General features: G+C 47.6%; 1 protein-coding gene across 4 annotated transcripts in view; it reads left to right on the forward strand.

The window, feature by feature from the left end:
• The window catches only part of ATF1 (activating transcription factor 1), a 35,033-nt gene extending 29,379 nt beyond the window's left edge, over positions 1-5,654 (forward strand). For 3 of the 4 annotated variants that reach the window (XM_081934561.1, XM_081934564.1, XM_081934563.1), the window contains one exon: positions 2,999-5,653. In XM_081934561.1, the coding sequence (XP_081790687.1) occupies positions 2,999-3,143 (145 nt within the window). In that variant the 3' untranslated portion in view covers positions 3,144-5,653. Of the gene's footprint in view, positions 1-2,998 lie in introns of all 4 variants that reach the window. The other variant, XM_081934562.1, reaches the window with a different exon arrangement.
• Positions 5,655-16,071: the final 10,417 nt, after the last annotated feature.

Raw genomic sequence — 16,071 nt, forward strand, 5'->3', positions numbered from 1 at the left:
TAAATTGGCTGGAGTTGAGAGCGGCCCGACTCGCCCTGAGACGATTTGCAAGCCAACTGGTAGGTCGTCACGTCCTGCTGCTCACGAACAATGTAGCGACAAAGGCCTATGTGAACCGGCAGGGTGACACTCACTCCAAGCATCTCATGGTGGAAGCGGAGACCCTGGGCCGTTGGGCGGAGCGTCACCTAGCTTCAATAAGAGCGGATCACATCTCCGGCACCAGCAACATGAGCGCGGATTGGCTGAGTTGACAGACGATCGACAACTCCGAGTGGAGACTGGATCCAGACCTGTTCCGTCGGATCATGAGATGGTTCGGACTCCCGCAAGTCAACCTGTTCGCGACTGCTACCAACACAGAACTCCCGAGGTTCTTCTCGCGTTACCGATCGACTCAGGCGGAGGGGATGGACGCGCTACAGACCAGGTGGCCCCCAGAACTCCTGTATGCGTTCCCGCCACTCCTGCTCATCCCGCAGGTGATCAACAAGCTCCTGGCAGAAAGGGCGGAGCTCATTCTGGTAGCTCCATACTGGCCCAGGCGGTCCTGGTACGCGGATCTGGTCGATCTCTCTGTGGAAAGACCGTAGAGAATCCCTCAGGAGCAAGTAGCCCTGTACCAGGGGGCCATCAGTCATCCGGAGCCCCAGTGGCTACAGCTAGCCGTCTGGCACTTGAAGGGCAGCTCCTGAGGGAACAACACCTCTCAGGACTATCCAGGCTTCCAGGAGACCGGCAACGACTCGCATCTATGATGCAACCTGGTCAGTGTTTGCTACTTGGTGCAAACGAGGCGTCCATACCGCAGTTGCTGGACTTCCTCCAGGAGGGAATTGGACAAGGGTTTGGCACCCGCCACACTCAGGCATCAGGTCGCTGCCCTGTCAACCCTTCTGGCTAGACACCATCTTCAGTCCTTGAGTCATCACCCCCAGATCAAGAGTTTTTTGAAGGGGGCTGCCAATCTATGACCTCAAGCTGTTCACAGGTATCCGTCCTGGAACTTGCCGTTTGTCCTGCAGGCATTGACTGCTGCACCATTTGAGCTGCTGAGAACGGTCTCTCTGCGTCACTTGACTCTTAAAACCGCCTTTCTGAATAGCGATCACCTCTGCTAGAAGGGTGTCAGAGATTGCAGCCTTTTCGGTCAGGGAGGAGCTGTGCATCATACATCCAGACCGGGTCATCTTGCACCTGGACCCGACCTTCTTGCCGAAGGTAAATACTCATTTTCACAGATCCCAGGAGGTGATACTTCCGAACGTTTGTCCCAAGCTTCAGCGCCCCAAGGAGCGCATTTGGCACAAGTTGGATGTGCGGCGAGCTGTTCGTTTCTACTTGAAACGGACTAAGGACCTCAGGCACTCAGAATCCTTCTTTGTGTCGTTTCAACCAGGATCGTTGGGTCGCAAGGTCTCTTCATCGACCATTGGGGGCTGGATAAGAGCCTGCATTAAGATGGTGTATGAGCACCAGGGAAAGGCTGTTCCGGCTCAAGTGACGGCTCACTCCACAAGAAGTGCAGCCACGACTGCAGCTTGGGCAACCCAAGCGTCCATCATTGACACTTGCAGGGCTGCTACGTGGGCTTCTCCCACAGCTTTCATTAGGAACTACAAAATGGATACCTTTGCCTCCGCCGAAGCCTCCTTTGGAAGAAGAGTTTTGCAAAAGGTTATCGAGGCTCCAGACAGTCGTGATGCTCCCCACCCTGAGACACAATAGCTTGGTTATGTCCCATCCCAAGCAGCGCACTGGAGAATGACCGTTGACTTACCTGAACAGTCGTTCTCTGGGCGCTGGACGGAATCAAGACTGTACCGTGCACTTAGAGTACCTTTGGGCGTCCTGCTTCGGACCAACCTTGTTTTTAAAACTGAACCTAAGGAGGCAAAGGAGGCGTGACCAGGGGAAAAATCAACTCAGTCCTTGGGCAGATTGGTTGCGTTAACCCATCCTTGGACTCTCCCGCAGCGCCCCGAGAACGACCGTTCAGGTAAGTCAACGGTCATTTTGTGCCCTCCCAAGGCTTCAGGAAAGCCTCTGGAGCTTGGGGAGGGTGAAAAACAGGCCCAACTGGCATACCGGAGGTTTGTTCTGGTTGGCCTATTGGCCCAATTTTTCACCTTCCCCAGGCTCTGGAGGCTTTCCTGGAGCCTGGGGAGGGTGAAAATGGCCTCTCCCGGCCCCATGGAAGAAATACCAAGCTCAGCTTGGAGGCAAGAAGTGCAGCGCGCATGGGGGGGGGGGAGCATGGGGAGGGTTTATACACACATACACACATGGGGGAGGGGCGCTTTGCATTACGAGTGCTGGCACGCATGCACGCAATCACACACATGCCCTCGTATTTTTGTCACCCAACAACAAAAAGGTTAGCCATCACTGCTTTAGACTATCCTTCTGTGGGTATTTAGTTTTAAGCCATATTCAGTGGACAGTTATTTTGTTCCTTAGCATTAGAGCATATTTATGCACAGTTGCAGTACCTTGCTTTTTCTTGGATTAATTTAACTGTAGACAGTCATTGACTGTTGATTTTGTTTAGTATAACATATTGAAAAAATGCTCAGCATTTATTTCAGAATTTAGTTAAAAGAATTAAATCAGATTTTTATTATAGCCATATCAGCATAAGGAGAGAAGGGTACTGTCAATTAAACACACAAAAACTTCATCAAAGGCTAAAAAATAATAAAAAGCTAAAAGGTATAGAATAAAATTATGTACATAAAAAACAAAAAGGAATCTAAAAGGGGTTGGAGCAGAAGATGGATTTAGGGTAGCATAAATGTTAGTACATGGCAGACCATGTCTATCACAATACAGAGCACTCTAGAATGAACTAAATTATACTACCTTGCAAGGAAAATATCCTGATCATCATTTAAAGAAAAAAATAATAATAACCATCTTCTCTAAGCAAAAATGGAATGTTTGCAAAATATTTTGAGTTTTGTATCGTAATTAACATATTTTTGCTTTTGGATTTCAGAGAAGCTGCTCGAGAATGTCGTAGAAAGAAAAAAGAATATGTTAAATGCCTTGAAAATCGAGTTGCAGTCCTTGAAAACCAGAACAAAACTTTAATTGAAGAACTAAGAACTTTAAAAGATCTTTATTGCCATAAAAGTGTGTAAGAAAAGAAGGTAGAAGCTTTTTCACGAATATCAGGGGGATTTGATTTTTTAAAAATTAAAATGAAAGGTCAAAAATCTCTTCAAATTCTACAACTTAAAGACTCTTATAATATTATTTGAAATTGTTGCATAGCAGAGTACCAAAGAAAGCATGAAATTGTGTGAAGAAGCATTCCTCTGGCACAACTGGAATCTTGATTAAATCAGGCTATATGGACATGTACCTTCAGTCAATCGAGCGATTGAATTTCAGGAGCTGTAGTTTAATTTTAAATGCTTGTTAACTTTTTATTGCAGTTAAATTGCAGAGAAGCTAAGACTGCCATCAGCTGTAAATGTCTATTAACATGTTTAATCAGGATATATTCATGTTTATTCTTTAACCCACCATACTAGATCTGTGCATATAAATTGATGAGCAATGAACTGCACATCTGCAATGAGCATTCATATGTTTTGGTTTATACAGAGTCCCTAAGCTTCAAATCCATGCATTCAGAGTTCCCAGTTGTGTGGTTTCTATTTACTTTTGTCATATTAGTAGACAAGGCCACCTCTGTATTTTTTGTATACCTGGAACAATCCTCATATAAGAAGGCTTTTCAGTTTTGTATACATATTTTTTCCTTCAGATTGGAAATTCTAAGCTGCAGTATAAATTTGTTGAGACCATACATATGATTTCAAAGGCAGACAATTTAATTTTTTTAATGTGCTGTTTATCAGTATTGATAAAAGCAATAGCAGGCACCTGAAGACATGAAATATAATACCAATCATAGTTATTCCAAATTTTTTGATGCTTTATACAACTGAACAAACGCTGCTGGAGAATACTTTGACTTTTTGCCTATGCGTTTAGTCACAGGTAAGAAAAATGTCTGAAAGATTAATTCAAGTGAATGTGCATCCTGTATGTTATTTGAAGATGCTGTTCCTGGATACAATGACTGAGCAAATGCCAAGATCCTTAGCTCTGCCCATTGTATACCACAAAGAATCCAAAATTACAAACCAAAGATAATGCACACAGAGAGACATTGAAATACTTAATTTCAAGACTCTATTTGTAAGCCTCGTAGTAATTTGTTAAAATATTTCCGATTTTTATAAAGAGGTAATCCAGCTGGAATTGGTCTCAGATATATTTTTATAGTTAAAATATTTACCTTTTATATGGGTATTTTAGATATGTACAATTTCAGAAAGCAGATATTTTTCTCTCAGATTGTCAACTTTATATTTGTAGAAATTTTTGAGAAACTAAATCGTATTTCTGTGTACTTTCATCTGGTAGAGATTAACAAAAATATTCTTGAATATTCTGGGGCGAAAGGTTCCTATTGTTCATAGAAAAATGCATGGATCATTTCAATATGAAGATGCTGTCAGGGATAATTATGTTACTTTGCTTTCTTATTTTCAAGAAATGTTAAAGACTTCTTTTGAATACCTAGTGAATGTTAAGCCAACAGTTGTTGCCACAATACTTAACCATTCCAATGATACCCTTTAAAATGCCATTTCAATCCGTATTTTAGGCCAAGAAGCTATTATACTGCTGCATATGTTAACATTCTGGGCAATTTTGAGATTATCATGGTACATCATTCCATAGAAAATGCCATGAAATTATTTCTTCTGATACCAGCAGCCCCATGCCTTAGAGACAGTACAGCAGAATATTTCTATAAAGCCATGGAATTGTGCAGAAAATTGTTACTAAACTTTAAAGCAAAAATGATAGCGCCTTTCTCTCCCAAAACTGTTAGCTCCCAAGAGCTAAAGAAGAAATGAAGCTGCATGGATTTCTGCAGTTTTTGGGTAAACATAAGGAAAAAATGTGTAACCTATACAATAGGCTTAACGCATCTGATGTAACCTCCCCCAGCAAAGGAACAATAACTGGAAATGAGGGGGGGGGGAGCTTTAAAAAGATGATATCCTTGAAAATAAGCCATATGCTTCTCTTGGTTCTGTTCTCTTTTAAAGACTGAAAGGGCAGCAGGGATTGGAGGTGGGGTACTTACAACTTTTTATTGCCTACGTTGGCTATAGGCAATTTAATACCTACCCGGTACACTGGACTGCAGTTGACATCATTCTAACCTGATATGATGGACAAAAAGGTTTGTGAGAAGTTGTGATCCATGAATCTATGAGGACATCATATTGCCCATCTCTGTAGTTAAAATATTCTGAAGAGAGTAATTGGATTCTGGGAATGGGTATCTTTGGAAGCTTCTCTTTAGGGCTCCCATTTTCTGCAGGCACAAGCGGAGCTAAGTAAAACTCAGCAGCCAGTGCTATGTGGTGACGTAGCACAGAGGGGTGATGTTCAGGGTAAAATGTAGCTGAAGCTATTAGTTTTGCACCAGAGCTCCATAGTTATGCACTGTGGAGAGAAGGGTATATATATACCCTTACATGAACTTTTCCAATTATTTATCCTCACCTGAATGTTGAACTCTTTAAAACAAATGCCTATGATATATATCTATAAAAACTTTTAATAAATAAAACTTATCAAAAAATGTGTTGTCTGTGTCTTCAAAAATAGCCTCTAAGTAGGGGGGGGGGTGCACACGAGGGTGCGCGCACACACACAATGTCAGACACCCATCATCCCAACCAGCACACGCAAATCTGTTTTGCCATATGGTTCACATGCATAAAATGGCAAACAGCTGCTGTTTATAAAATAGAGCACCTGTGTTGCTAATCTCTGCTATGGATCACAATCACCAAAACTAAAATATAGTATACAGCTGGACTCCCTTCTGTGCATTTGTTAATTTTATTATGTTTAGAAGAAAATTGAAGTTGTCAGATTTAACACCAACATCTGATATTTAACACTAAGATATAGTAAGTGGCCAAAATTGTGGAATGTAATGCAACAAAGTCTGTTCAATTATCTGTATTCTATGAAAAGTTATAGCCAAATAACCAGAAAAAGGAAGCGCAACTTGCTTAGGTTGATATCAGGTAGCTTGGTAGCCAATGAGCATGAGTGTTTAGAGAGCCAATGAGGTGCCTTTTGTAGTTATTGTCAGTTGGTCTTACCTGAACTGCATGTCTCGAAGATGGCTTGGGAATAGTCACATATGAGTATTATCACAGCCCTTTTGCCCTGGAGGCTGAGGTAAATCTTGAGGCCACACCTCAGTACCTCCTCTGACCTCCCAGATTAACTGATGGTCGTAGCAAAGAACCTGGAAAGGAAGGGACAGATAAGAAACACACATCCTTCCTGCCTGGTCCCTGACTGACCGCTGAGCTAACTCAGGCCCCTGGCATGGGCGCCCTAACGGGGGGGGGTGACTACTCCCACGCCATCTTCGAGACATGCAATTCAGGTAAGACCAACTGACAGTCTCCGAAGTGAGGCGTGGGAGGAGTCACATATGGGACATACCAAAGCTAGATGTCCTTGGGAGGGATCAATGGGCCTGAGCACCCCGAGAGTCCAGGACTCCCTGAAGAACCTTCCTCCCAAAGGCCGCGTCCGCGGAGGCGTCTGTGTCTAGCCGGTAATGCCTGATGAAAGGTGATGGAGAAGACCAAGCTGCAGCCCTGCAGATCTCGATGGGAGCCTGAGTGGCCCAAGCCACCGAGGTGGCTGCACTCCTGGTGGAGTGTGCGGTGATGCCCCCTGGAACCTGGAGACCTCGTGCCTCGTAGGCTTTGGAAATGGCCGCTCTGATCCACCTGCTTATGGTTGCCGGGGAAACCTTGGCTCCTCGGGTGGAATGCTGAAAGGAGACGAAGAGGGCCTCTGAACGCCTGAAGGGCTCCGTGCACTTCAGGTAGATGTGCAGGGCTCTTCTAACATCCAGCCGGTGCCAAGATCTTTCTCTATCCCTGGAAGGCTGCGGGCAGAAATCCGGCAGAACTACCTCTAGTCCTCTGTGGAATGGGGAGTTGATCTTGGGCATCAAGGCGGGGTCCAGTCTGAGGATGATCCGGTTCTCCAGGAAGGAGCAGAGGTCCGCCCTGCTGGACAGAGTGTTGAGCTCGGAAACACTCCTGGCTGAGGTGATGGCAACCAGGAAAACAACCTTAAGGGTCAGGAATTGAAGGGAAACCTCCCTCAAGGGTTCGAAGGGTGCCTCTGTTAGTGACTGGAGGACCGTGGGTAAATCCCAGGTAGGGAATCGACGGGGGGGGTTCAGATTCGCCGCTCCCTTAAGGAAACGCCTTAGGACCGGATGTTGAGACACACACCCCTCAGGACCGTGGAGAGGGCAGAGACTTGTCTCCTGAGGGTGCTGGGAGCCAGACCTTTGTCCAGTCCTTCCTGTAGGAAGTCCAGCACCTGGGGCACAGAAGCCGAAGCCGGGACAAGGCCTCTTGCTTGGCACCAGTCCGCGAAAGCGGCCCAGGAAGCATTGTAAATGCGAGTGGTGGACTGCCTCCTGGACACTTCGATGGTCTTAATGACCTCTGCAGAGAAGTGTGCCCCTCTCGTTCCCGCTCAATCGCCAGGTGGTCAGATGGAGCCACTCCGAGTCTGGATGTTCCAGAGACCCCTGGTGAAGGGACACCTCCCTTAGTGGGAGCTTCCAGTGGGGGCTGAAGACAGCTCCACCAGGTCTGCTAGCCAGGGACGACGTGGCCAGAAGGGAGCCACTAGAACCATCTCTGCTCTCTCTGCCACTAACTTCCTCAGGACCCTGGGAATGAGGGGAAGGGGAGGAAAGGTGTAGAGGAGACCGGTCAGCCATCTGCAACGAAGAGCATCCGTGTCCATGGCGTATCTGGAGGGGAACCTCAGCACGAATGTAGGCAGCTGGGCGTTCTCTGGAGTTTCGAAGAGATCCATCATTGGCATCCGAACCTCTCGCAGATCTGTAGGAAGATGTCGGGATGGAGCTGCCACTCTTCGTTGTCGACTGTCTCCCCGCTGAGCCAGTCCGCCTGCTGGTTCTCTGTCCCCGAGATGTGTTCTGCTCTGATGGATCAGAGGTTCCTCTCTGCCCAGTTTCCCAATTGGAGGGCCTCGTCGCGCAGGGCCTTCGAGTGGGTGCCTCCCTATCTGTTCATGTGGGCCTTGGCTGCCACGTTGTCCATCAGAACCAGGACATGATGGTCGGTCACCGTAGTCCTGAAGTGGCGTAGAGCCAGATGGATGGCCCTGAGCTCCAACTAGTTGATGTTGTTGCGCAGGTCGGTTGGAGTCCAGCGGCCCTGGGCTATCTGGGCCTCCAGGTGAGCTCCCCAGCCGAACAGGCTCGCGTCTGTCTGAGTGCCTTCCTTGCTGGTTCTCTGAAGAGTGACCCCTTGTCTAGGGCTGGGGTCAACCACCAACGGAGTGATAGGAGAACTTGGGGTGACACCCAGACCTTGAAGCTGGCGTCGCTTGTTCCGGCTCTCTGGTGCAGGAGCAGGAACCACTGGAGCTCCCTGGCATGGAGACGAGCCCAAGGCACGATCCCTATGCAAGAAATGAATTTCCCAAGGAGCCTGGAAAGAAGAACTACAGGGACAGAGTGGAACCTGCATATCTCCTGAACCAGCTGGACGATACTGTCCCTACGTTCCCGGGAAAGGAAAACCTCTCCAGACACCGAATCTATAATGGACCCTAGGTGTTGGAGTCTGGTAGTAGGGGCTAGGTGACTCTTCACGAGATTGATCGAGAACCCCAGGGACCTTAGCATGTCAATGGTGAGACCCAGATCCTGCCTAGCCGTGTCTGGAGACCTAGCTAGGACTAAGATGTCATCCAGGTAGCAATGGAGATGGACTGGGAAGAAACGAAGGTGACCTGCGGCCGCGGCCAGCATCTTGGTAAAGGTCCTGGGAGCTGAGGCGAGCCCGAAGGGGAGGGCTCTATACTCGAAGTGACTGCCCTCGTGGGAGAATCTGAGGAATCTACGGTGTTCCGGGGCGATTCTGATATGTAAATAAGCCTCCGTGAGGTCAATGGAAGCCAGGTAATTGCCCTGTCTGATGCCCTCTAGGATGGACTTCAGCGAGGCCATCTTGAACCTACGGTAGACCATTCTGGAGTTGAGCAGTTTAAGGTCCAAGGTGGCCATCCAGCCCCCTGAACTCTTGGGAACCAGGAACAGGTTTGAATAGAATCCAGAACCCTTCTCCCCCTCTGGTACTCTCTCTATAGCCCTGATGTCTAACAGGTGTTTTATGACCTTGGCCATAAGGGCCTGTTTGGCCGGATCTCTGGAGGAGGCGAAGGTGCGGAATCTATTCGGGGGCTGCGAGCAGAACTCCATCTGGAGCCTGAGCTTGATCGTCTGGAAGACCCACTTGTCCGATGTGACACAATCCCAGGCATCCGCAAATAAGGAGAGGCGACTGCCAATGGGGTGATCCCCGCTCGGATCACTTGAACCTGCAGAAAGGACGGCCGCCCCTTCCTCAAAAGGGCCGCTTGCTCTGCTGCTGACCTCTGAATCTGTCCCTAGAGAACTGCCTGTGGAACCTGGGAACCGGGTACCTCTGATTCTGGGGGTCCGTGTCAGGCGGGCGGTAAGATGCTCTCCTGGGGTACGGGGCCGGTCGGTGTTGTGACCTTCTGGTCGTGGCCGGGAAGACCTTCCGCTTATTCTTGTCTTCCACCAGGATTGGATCCAGTGAAGAACCGAACAGCTTGTCCCTGGTGTAGTCAGCTCCTGCCAAGTGCCACTTAGCTCGAGATTCCGCCTGCCTGTGACGTAGCCACAACAGGCGCCTGGAAGCTACAGAGGACGATAAAGCTCGAGAGGCATACTTAACTGCATCCAGCGTGGAGTCCGCCGAAAACTGGGTCGCTGCCAGCACCTTGGAGATGTCTTGCAGTAAACGCACCTCTGTGGGCGAGGTCCTGTCTCTCAGCTGTTCCAGCCACAGCACTGCTGACCTGTTAAAAAAGGAGGCGGTTGCAGCCACCCTAATAGCCCAGGTTATAGCCTGGAAGGACTTACGCAAGATCATCTCCGCCTTTTTGTCCTATGCCTTGAGGCAGTTGGCTATGTCTCCAGTCACCACTGCAGAGGCAGAAGCCAGGCTGGCAACTGAGGTGTCCACTGAAGGTACCTGCAGAGCTTGGGCGAAGGTAGAATTGAGATTATAGAATCTACGCTCATTGCCCCCCGGGTTGGGAAAAGATCCTGGCTTAATCCACTGGGATTTAAGCACCTCTAGAAACATCTCTGGAGTAGGGGTCTCCTTCTTTTCCACCTGGGGCCTGTGGAAGGGCCCCTTCTTGTTCCCCCCGCTGGTGCTGGGGATGGCAGTCATAGGAGTAGACTCTGGAGGGGAGTCCAGATCCACTGTAGCACTGGCCTTATGAAGTAAGGAGCTAAAAAGGGAGGGGGGAAAGAGCCTGGTAATGTTGGGCGCATCAGGGGCCTGGGTGTCTTCATCCTCAGAGAACCCCACCTCATTCAACTCCCCTTCCTCCAAATCCGAAACCTCACTGGCAGTGGAGGGGGAAGGTGATCTGGGTTCTCTGGTGGAGGTGTTCCTGGGGTGATCCTGATGTCCCCTGGACTGGTCCCGGGAAGACCTACTCCTGGCACCCTGTGACTGGTGTTTCATCCCAGAAGCAATCCCCTGGGCTATGGCCCTGGCCAGCACCTCCTGGAAGCTCTCAGGAAGCTCTGGGAGGGAGAGGTGCAGCTCTGGGGGTTGCAGAAGCTCCCCTGGATCAGGGCACTGTGGTGCCAGTCAGTGCCTAGGCTGGCTGGAGGCCCTGCGCCCAAAGGGGTCAGCTCTAGTCTCAGATGGATGGCCAGGCGATGGGGGGGGGGCGATATGGAACTACGTCCTCTTCCTGAACCCTCTGGAGAGCCAGGGGTTGCCACCTGGGTCTCCTCCAAGGCAGGGAGCCTGCAGGGGGAGCGAGATCTGGAAGGTGAGGGGCTGATGGTGGCCCTGAATCTTCTGGAAGAAGCCCTGGTTGCCCAAACCTCTTTCCTAGAGGTTCTGTTCTTATGGGCCCTGGGGTGGCCCTTCTTGGTGGGGCACCTCCCTCTGGTGACTGGGGGAATCCCCCTGGAGGTCCCCTCACCGGGATCCGCATTCCCTGTGGATCTGGTGCTCGCACCCCCACTCCTCGCTGCCTCCACCATCGTACTCATGGTTCTGCTGATCACCAACCTCCTCCCTGTTTGCCAGCCTCAACTGTGGGCTCCGAATCCCCTTACAGTCCTCTTCTCTATCGCCGATCTGTGGCCCGAATTGCCGGCAGGCACCGATCCATGGCTCTCCCCGGATTACCGGCAGAGTTTAGGCCCTTCGAAGCCTCTTCCGGCTTCGGCGGTGCTTTCTGAGCGCTCTCGGTGTCCGTAGGAGGAACGCCGGTCACGCGCTCACCCACGTGCTCAAGATGGCGGGCAAGATGGCGGCTGCCGATCTGCGGCCCGATCTCCTTGTAGCTGGGGAGCATTGGGGCGATCCCTGCCAGATCCCCGGTCCTCCGAGGATCTTCACCGGTCTCCTGGAGGTTGGGCAGCTGTTTCAAGCGCTCAGGCGGCGCCGAGGCTTCTTCCCCTTCTACACGACCATCCGGCTGCTTGGGGAGAGCGCGCTAGCAAGCGGCAAGGCTTTTGCTACCAACGCTGAGCACGGAGAGGAGGACTCAGCAATCCAAACGAATGGAAAAAGGTATAAAAACTGCAAAAAACTGTAAAGGAAAACGTAGTCTTCGAAGTGAGGGAGAGTCAGGTAAAAACACTCCTTCTGGGCCGAAGGCTGAGGTTAATCTGGGAGGTCAGAGGAGTACGGAGGTATGGCCTCAAGATTTACCTCAGCCTCCAGGGCAAAAGGGCTGTGATATTACCCATATGTGACTCCTCCCACGCCTCACTTCGGAGACTGCATAAAATACGTTAGGAGAAGAATCAGAGAAAATTTGCATCCTGATTGCATTACATGTACTGTGAAACACACAGTCAGTGTTATAATCTTGGGTTGTATGACATCAAAGGGTGCGGGCAGAATTTGTGTGATTAATGGGAATATAAATGGCCCTAAATATATTAATGAAATACTTGAGCCCAAACTGAAGCCTTCCGCACATGATCTTTTCTAAGACAATTAAGTGTTTATATTTCAGCAAGATTCAGCTCCATATCAGATTGCCGCTGTGTGCAAAAAGTGGTTTCAAGATCATCATATTCTACTGCTGGAATGATCTGGGAATAGCCCAGACCTTAACCCAATTGAAAATCTATGGAGCTGACTAAAGAAGTCAGAAGCAACCCAGCAATAAAACCCAGTTAATAGAACCAATCATTCAATCTTGGTTTCACATTATAACAGCTGCAGAACTAAAAGACTTGGTTCACTCCATGGGAAGATGTTGTAAAGCTGTAATTCATGCTGAAGGTTACCCACCTACGTATTAACAGACATGGTGATAATTTTTGTATATCTCATCTTTTCTATGTGTTTCACTTTTCTTCTTTATAACTACTATTCTAATAACAAATTCTTCATAAAAGTTATTGCATAACGTTCTTTATTACATTAACTTTCCATTGATATATAATTTTATGGTACTACCCAAAACAAAGTGGTGTTATTAGCCATCCAACCTCAAAAATACACTTTTTTCCAAAAGGTTTCCACAATTTTGGCCACTACTATATAACATCTGATACCTATAATACCTTTTGCTAATCTTAGTTTAGTATTGCTGTATGTAGTTCTCAAAATATATTTAATAGTAAAAATAGTTTGGTATTCAGAAACTATTACAATAATTATTTAATGTTATTATTTCAGAACAAGAAGAGGCTTTTTAAAAAACTATCTTTATACAGCCTGTTGATGAATGATAACTATGGTATTTTGCAAAACTAAACATGATTTGCATGGCAACAATACTCCACGACCATAGAGCGTACTTCCAGAGCGGCATCCATCCTCCGTGCTTTGAAAAAAAAAAACAAGCGGCGGACGGCGCCAGCAGTGCAGATGCCCTTCGCGCAAGCGGGGAGCGGAAAAGCCGCTGCGCAACTCCCCTCTCCAGCCATGCAGAGCCCCATTCACTCACCTAGGGGCATTCCGAAGGCACCGAGCCGCGGGAGGCGGAGGGCGGCGAACAGGTGCTCGTGTTGCTTGGTGCCTTCCGGGTACTGCTAGGTCGGTCAGCGGCTGGAAAGGGGGGTTGCCGGGCGGCTGCTCATAAGCTTGGTCACCTCATGGCTGCTGCATTGCTGCTGCGACAGCGCAACACAGCCATTCGACCCTGAGGCTGTGCCCGGCTCTTCGGGAACCCAGTCACAAGGGAGCAGCCGCCCGGCAACCCAAAAATAATAAGCCCTCCCCTTTAATAAGCCCAAGGCCATATTTCGTGGGTCAAAAAAATATAAGACCCTGGCGTATTTTCGGTAGCATTGACCATGGTATCCTTGTGGACTAGCTTCAGAGTTGGGAGTGGGAGGCACTGTGTTATAGTAGTACTCTTTCCTCCGTGACTGGTTCCAGTCGGTGGTGTTAGAAGAGGAAGAGCCAAGCTCTAGGCCCCTGCAATGGGAAGGTGCCTTGGGCTCAAGCCTCTCACCAATCTTTTTTTAACATTCACATGAAATCACTAGGGCAGGTCATCTGTCATTACAGGGTTTGGTATCATCAGTATACCCAATTATGTATCTCCACCCCCAGCCACATAAGTGGAGTGGTGGCGGTGCTAGTCAAGTGCCCGGAGGCTGTTATGGGTCTGGATGCGGAGGAACTGGCATCAACTCAACACTGCAAGATGGAACGGCTATGGGGTTTTGGCACCCCAGGATCAGATATTTCATCATTGACTTTAGACAGGGTGGCACTTTCCTGGATTGAGCTGGTGCACACTTAATGCTCAACCATGGTCCTCCTGGGCTCATGGCTCCTATTTGAGCAGATGGCAGCTGTGGCTAGGGAGACCTTTGCACAGGTTTGGTGTGCCAGTTGGGCCCATTCCTGGAGCAGAACAGCTTGTCCATGGTCAGTCATGCCTTGGTCATCTCCCACCTGGGTTACTGCAATGTTTTCTACAGGGGGCTGCCATTGAAGACTTACACAGAAAACTCAACAGGTCCAGAATGCAGTAGCAAGTACAGTAATGAGGGGCCCCTAGGTTTGTCCCTGTAACACCTGCACTGGCTTCCCCTACAATTCAAGGTGCTCATCATCAGCTTTATATGGCACGGGGCCCAGGCTACCTGCAGATTGCTTTTCCCTAAGGACATCCACCCATCCTAGCAGGTCAGATAAGGTAAGCTTTATAGACCTGGCTTTTCCCACAAGCGCTGGGAATTTAGATTTTGGCATATTAGCATTCATTGGTGCCGGGCTCTTGTTGTTTTTAATGTTTTGTGTTTTAACTTTTTGAGTTTTTAGATTTTAAAATGATTTTATCTCTTTTAATTTGTTGTAAATTTTTGATTGGGAACTGCCCAGAGTTGGGTGGCTCAATAATATTTTTAAACAAATAATTATTCTCACCATGAGACAGACTGATTTCCAGCAAATCTTTATTTTCAAGAATATAGAGACCAATGTCATGTCAGTAATGTAACCTGGCCTGAACCCTGATCCGGAGAGGACCTAATACCCTCACAACAATTATTCCTAAAAACAGAAATTTGGACACCAAATGAAACTTTATGGGGTCCAAGGATGTCCATTTGAGAAGGGGCAGACTCCTGCATTTTTCAAGACAGGCAAGACCACCCATCCTGCAATGAATTACTAACCGCAGATTGGGCCCAACTATATGCCACTACAGTACCTAGGAAGGCTTGGTCGAATAGGAGACATGGGTCCCAGGAGAGACCAGAAGCGCTGAGGTGAGAACAGCTGGGGAAATAGTGAGCTCTGCTGAGCTATGTGAAAGCCCAGCCGGCAAACCACCGTCGAGAGGTCCTTTGCGGACTGGAGCCGTCCTGAAGGGACGGGGCACAAGGAGAAATGTTTCGGGCGACTGCAGGGAGTGAGGCAAGCTTCCCAGCAGGTCCGATTCAAGCTCTCTAAAGACCAGTGGTGGGGGTGGCGGCCATCTTCGAATGACCGCTCTGAAGCCTGTCTCACATGTGGAACAAGACTTGTGCAGGAGCGGAGGATACGGACAGAGTGTTAGATCCGGAGGAAGATTGGCTGATGTAAGATCAAGAGAAACTTATATTGGTGCTTAAAAATTTTCCAGAGGTAAACTAGCGGCTAAATGTCACTCGGAACACAGAGGGAAAGAAAGGAGGGAATTAGCTATCGGTGATAAAATACTAAGCCCAAGGAGAATTTGGCTAATAAAACTGGAACTGGAAAAACCTAAAACTATCAAAGGGAAGATTAGGACAATTTGAGTTTGGATTTGGAGCTTTTGGTTTGACTTTTGGCAAGTTTCGACAAATTAGTGACCTAATTGTAGAGAAGAACAACAAAAGCCACCTAGTGGAGAGAAGAAACACAAGACCATTTTTTAAATAAACAATATTTATTTATTTTTGAACAAAGACAAACAAACATAAAAATTAAAAAAAACCATCTTCCATTACAAATTGTAGAAAGTGTGTCAGTTGGTTACAGTATTTCCATGCATCTCTTCCATAGTCATCACCTGCTTTTCATATCAAATCGCATATTTTAAATTCACCTATATTCATGTATATCACGATTATTATATCTCAACCTTAATTTGACTATAATTGTTTTTACATCCTCTTATATGTAATATTCAAAATCTAGAATAGGATTACATGATAACATTCTATTAAATCATCCTAAAATCATCCAATCGCAATACATCTTTATAACATATTCTAGATAAAGCTTTCTCTCATATTCTCCTCTCATATTCTCCATGTTATCAAACTAATTTCATATTATCAAACTAATATATCTATATGTATTGTTAGCATTATTAATCATTATTTAACTATAGCTATTGTCACTTCATTTTATACATGTAAACTACTAGTAAACTAAATTTAGCTTA

Source organism: Natrix helvetica (genome assembly GCF_964273705.1).
Source record: "Natrix helvetica genome assembly, chromosome: 1".
Taxonomy (NCBI): Eukaryota; Metazoa; Chordata; class Lepidosauria; order Squamata; family Natricidae; genus Natrix; species Natrix helvetica.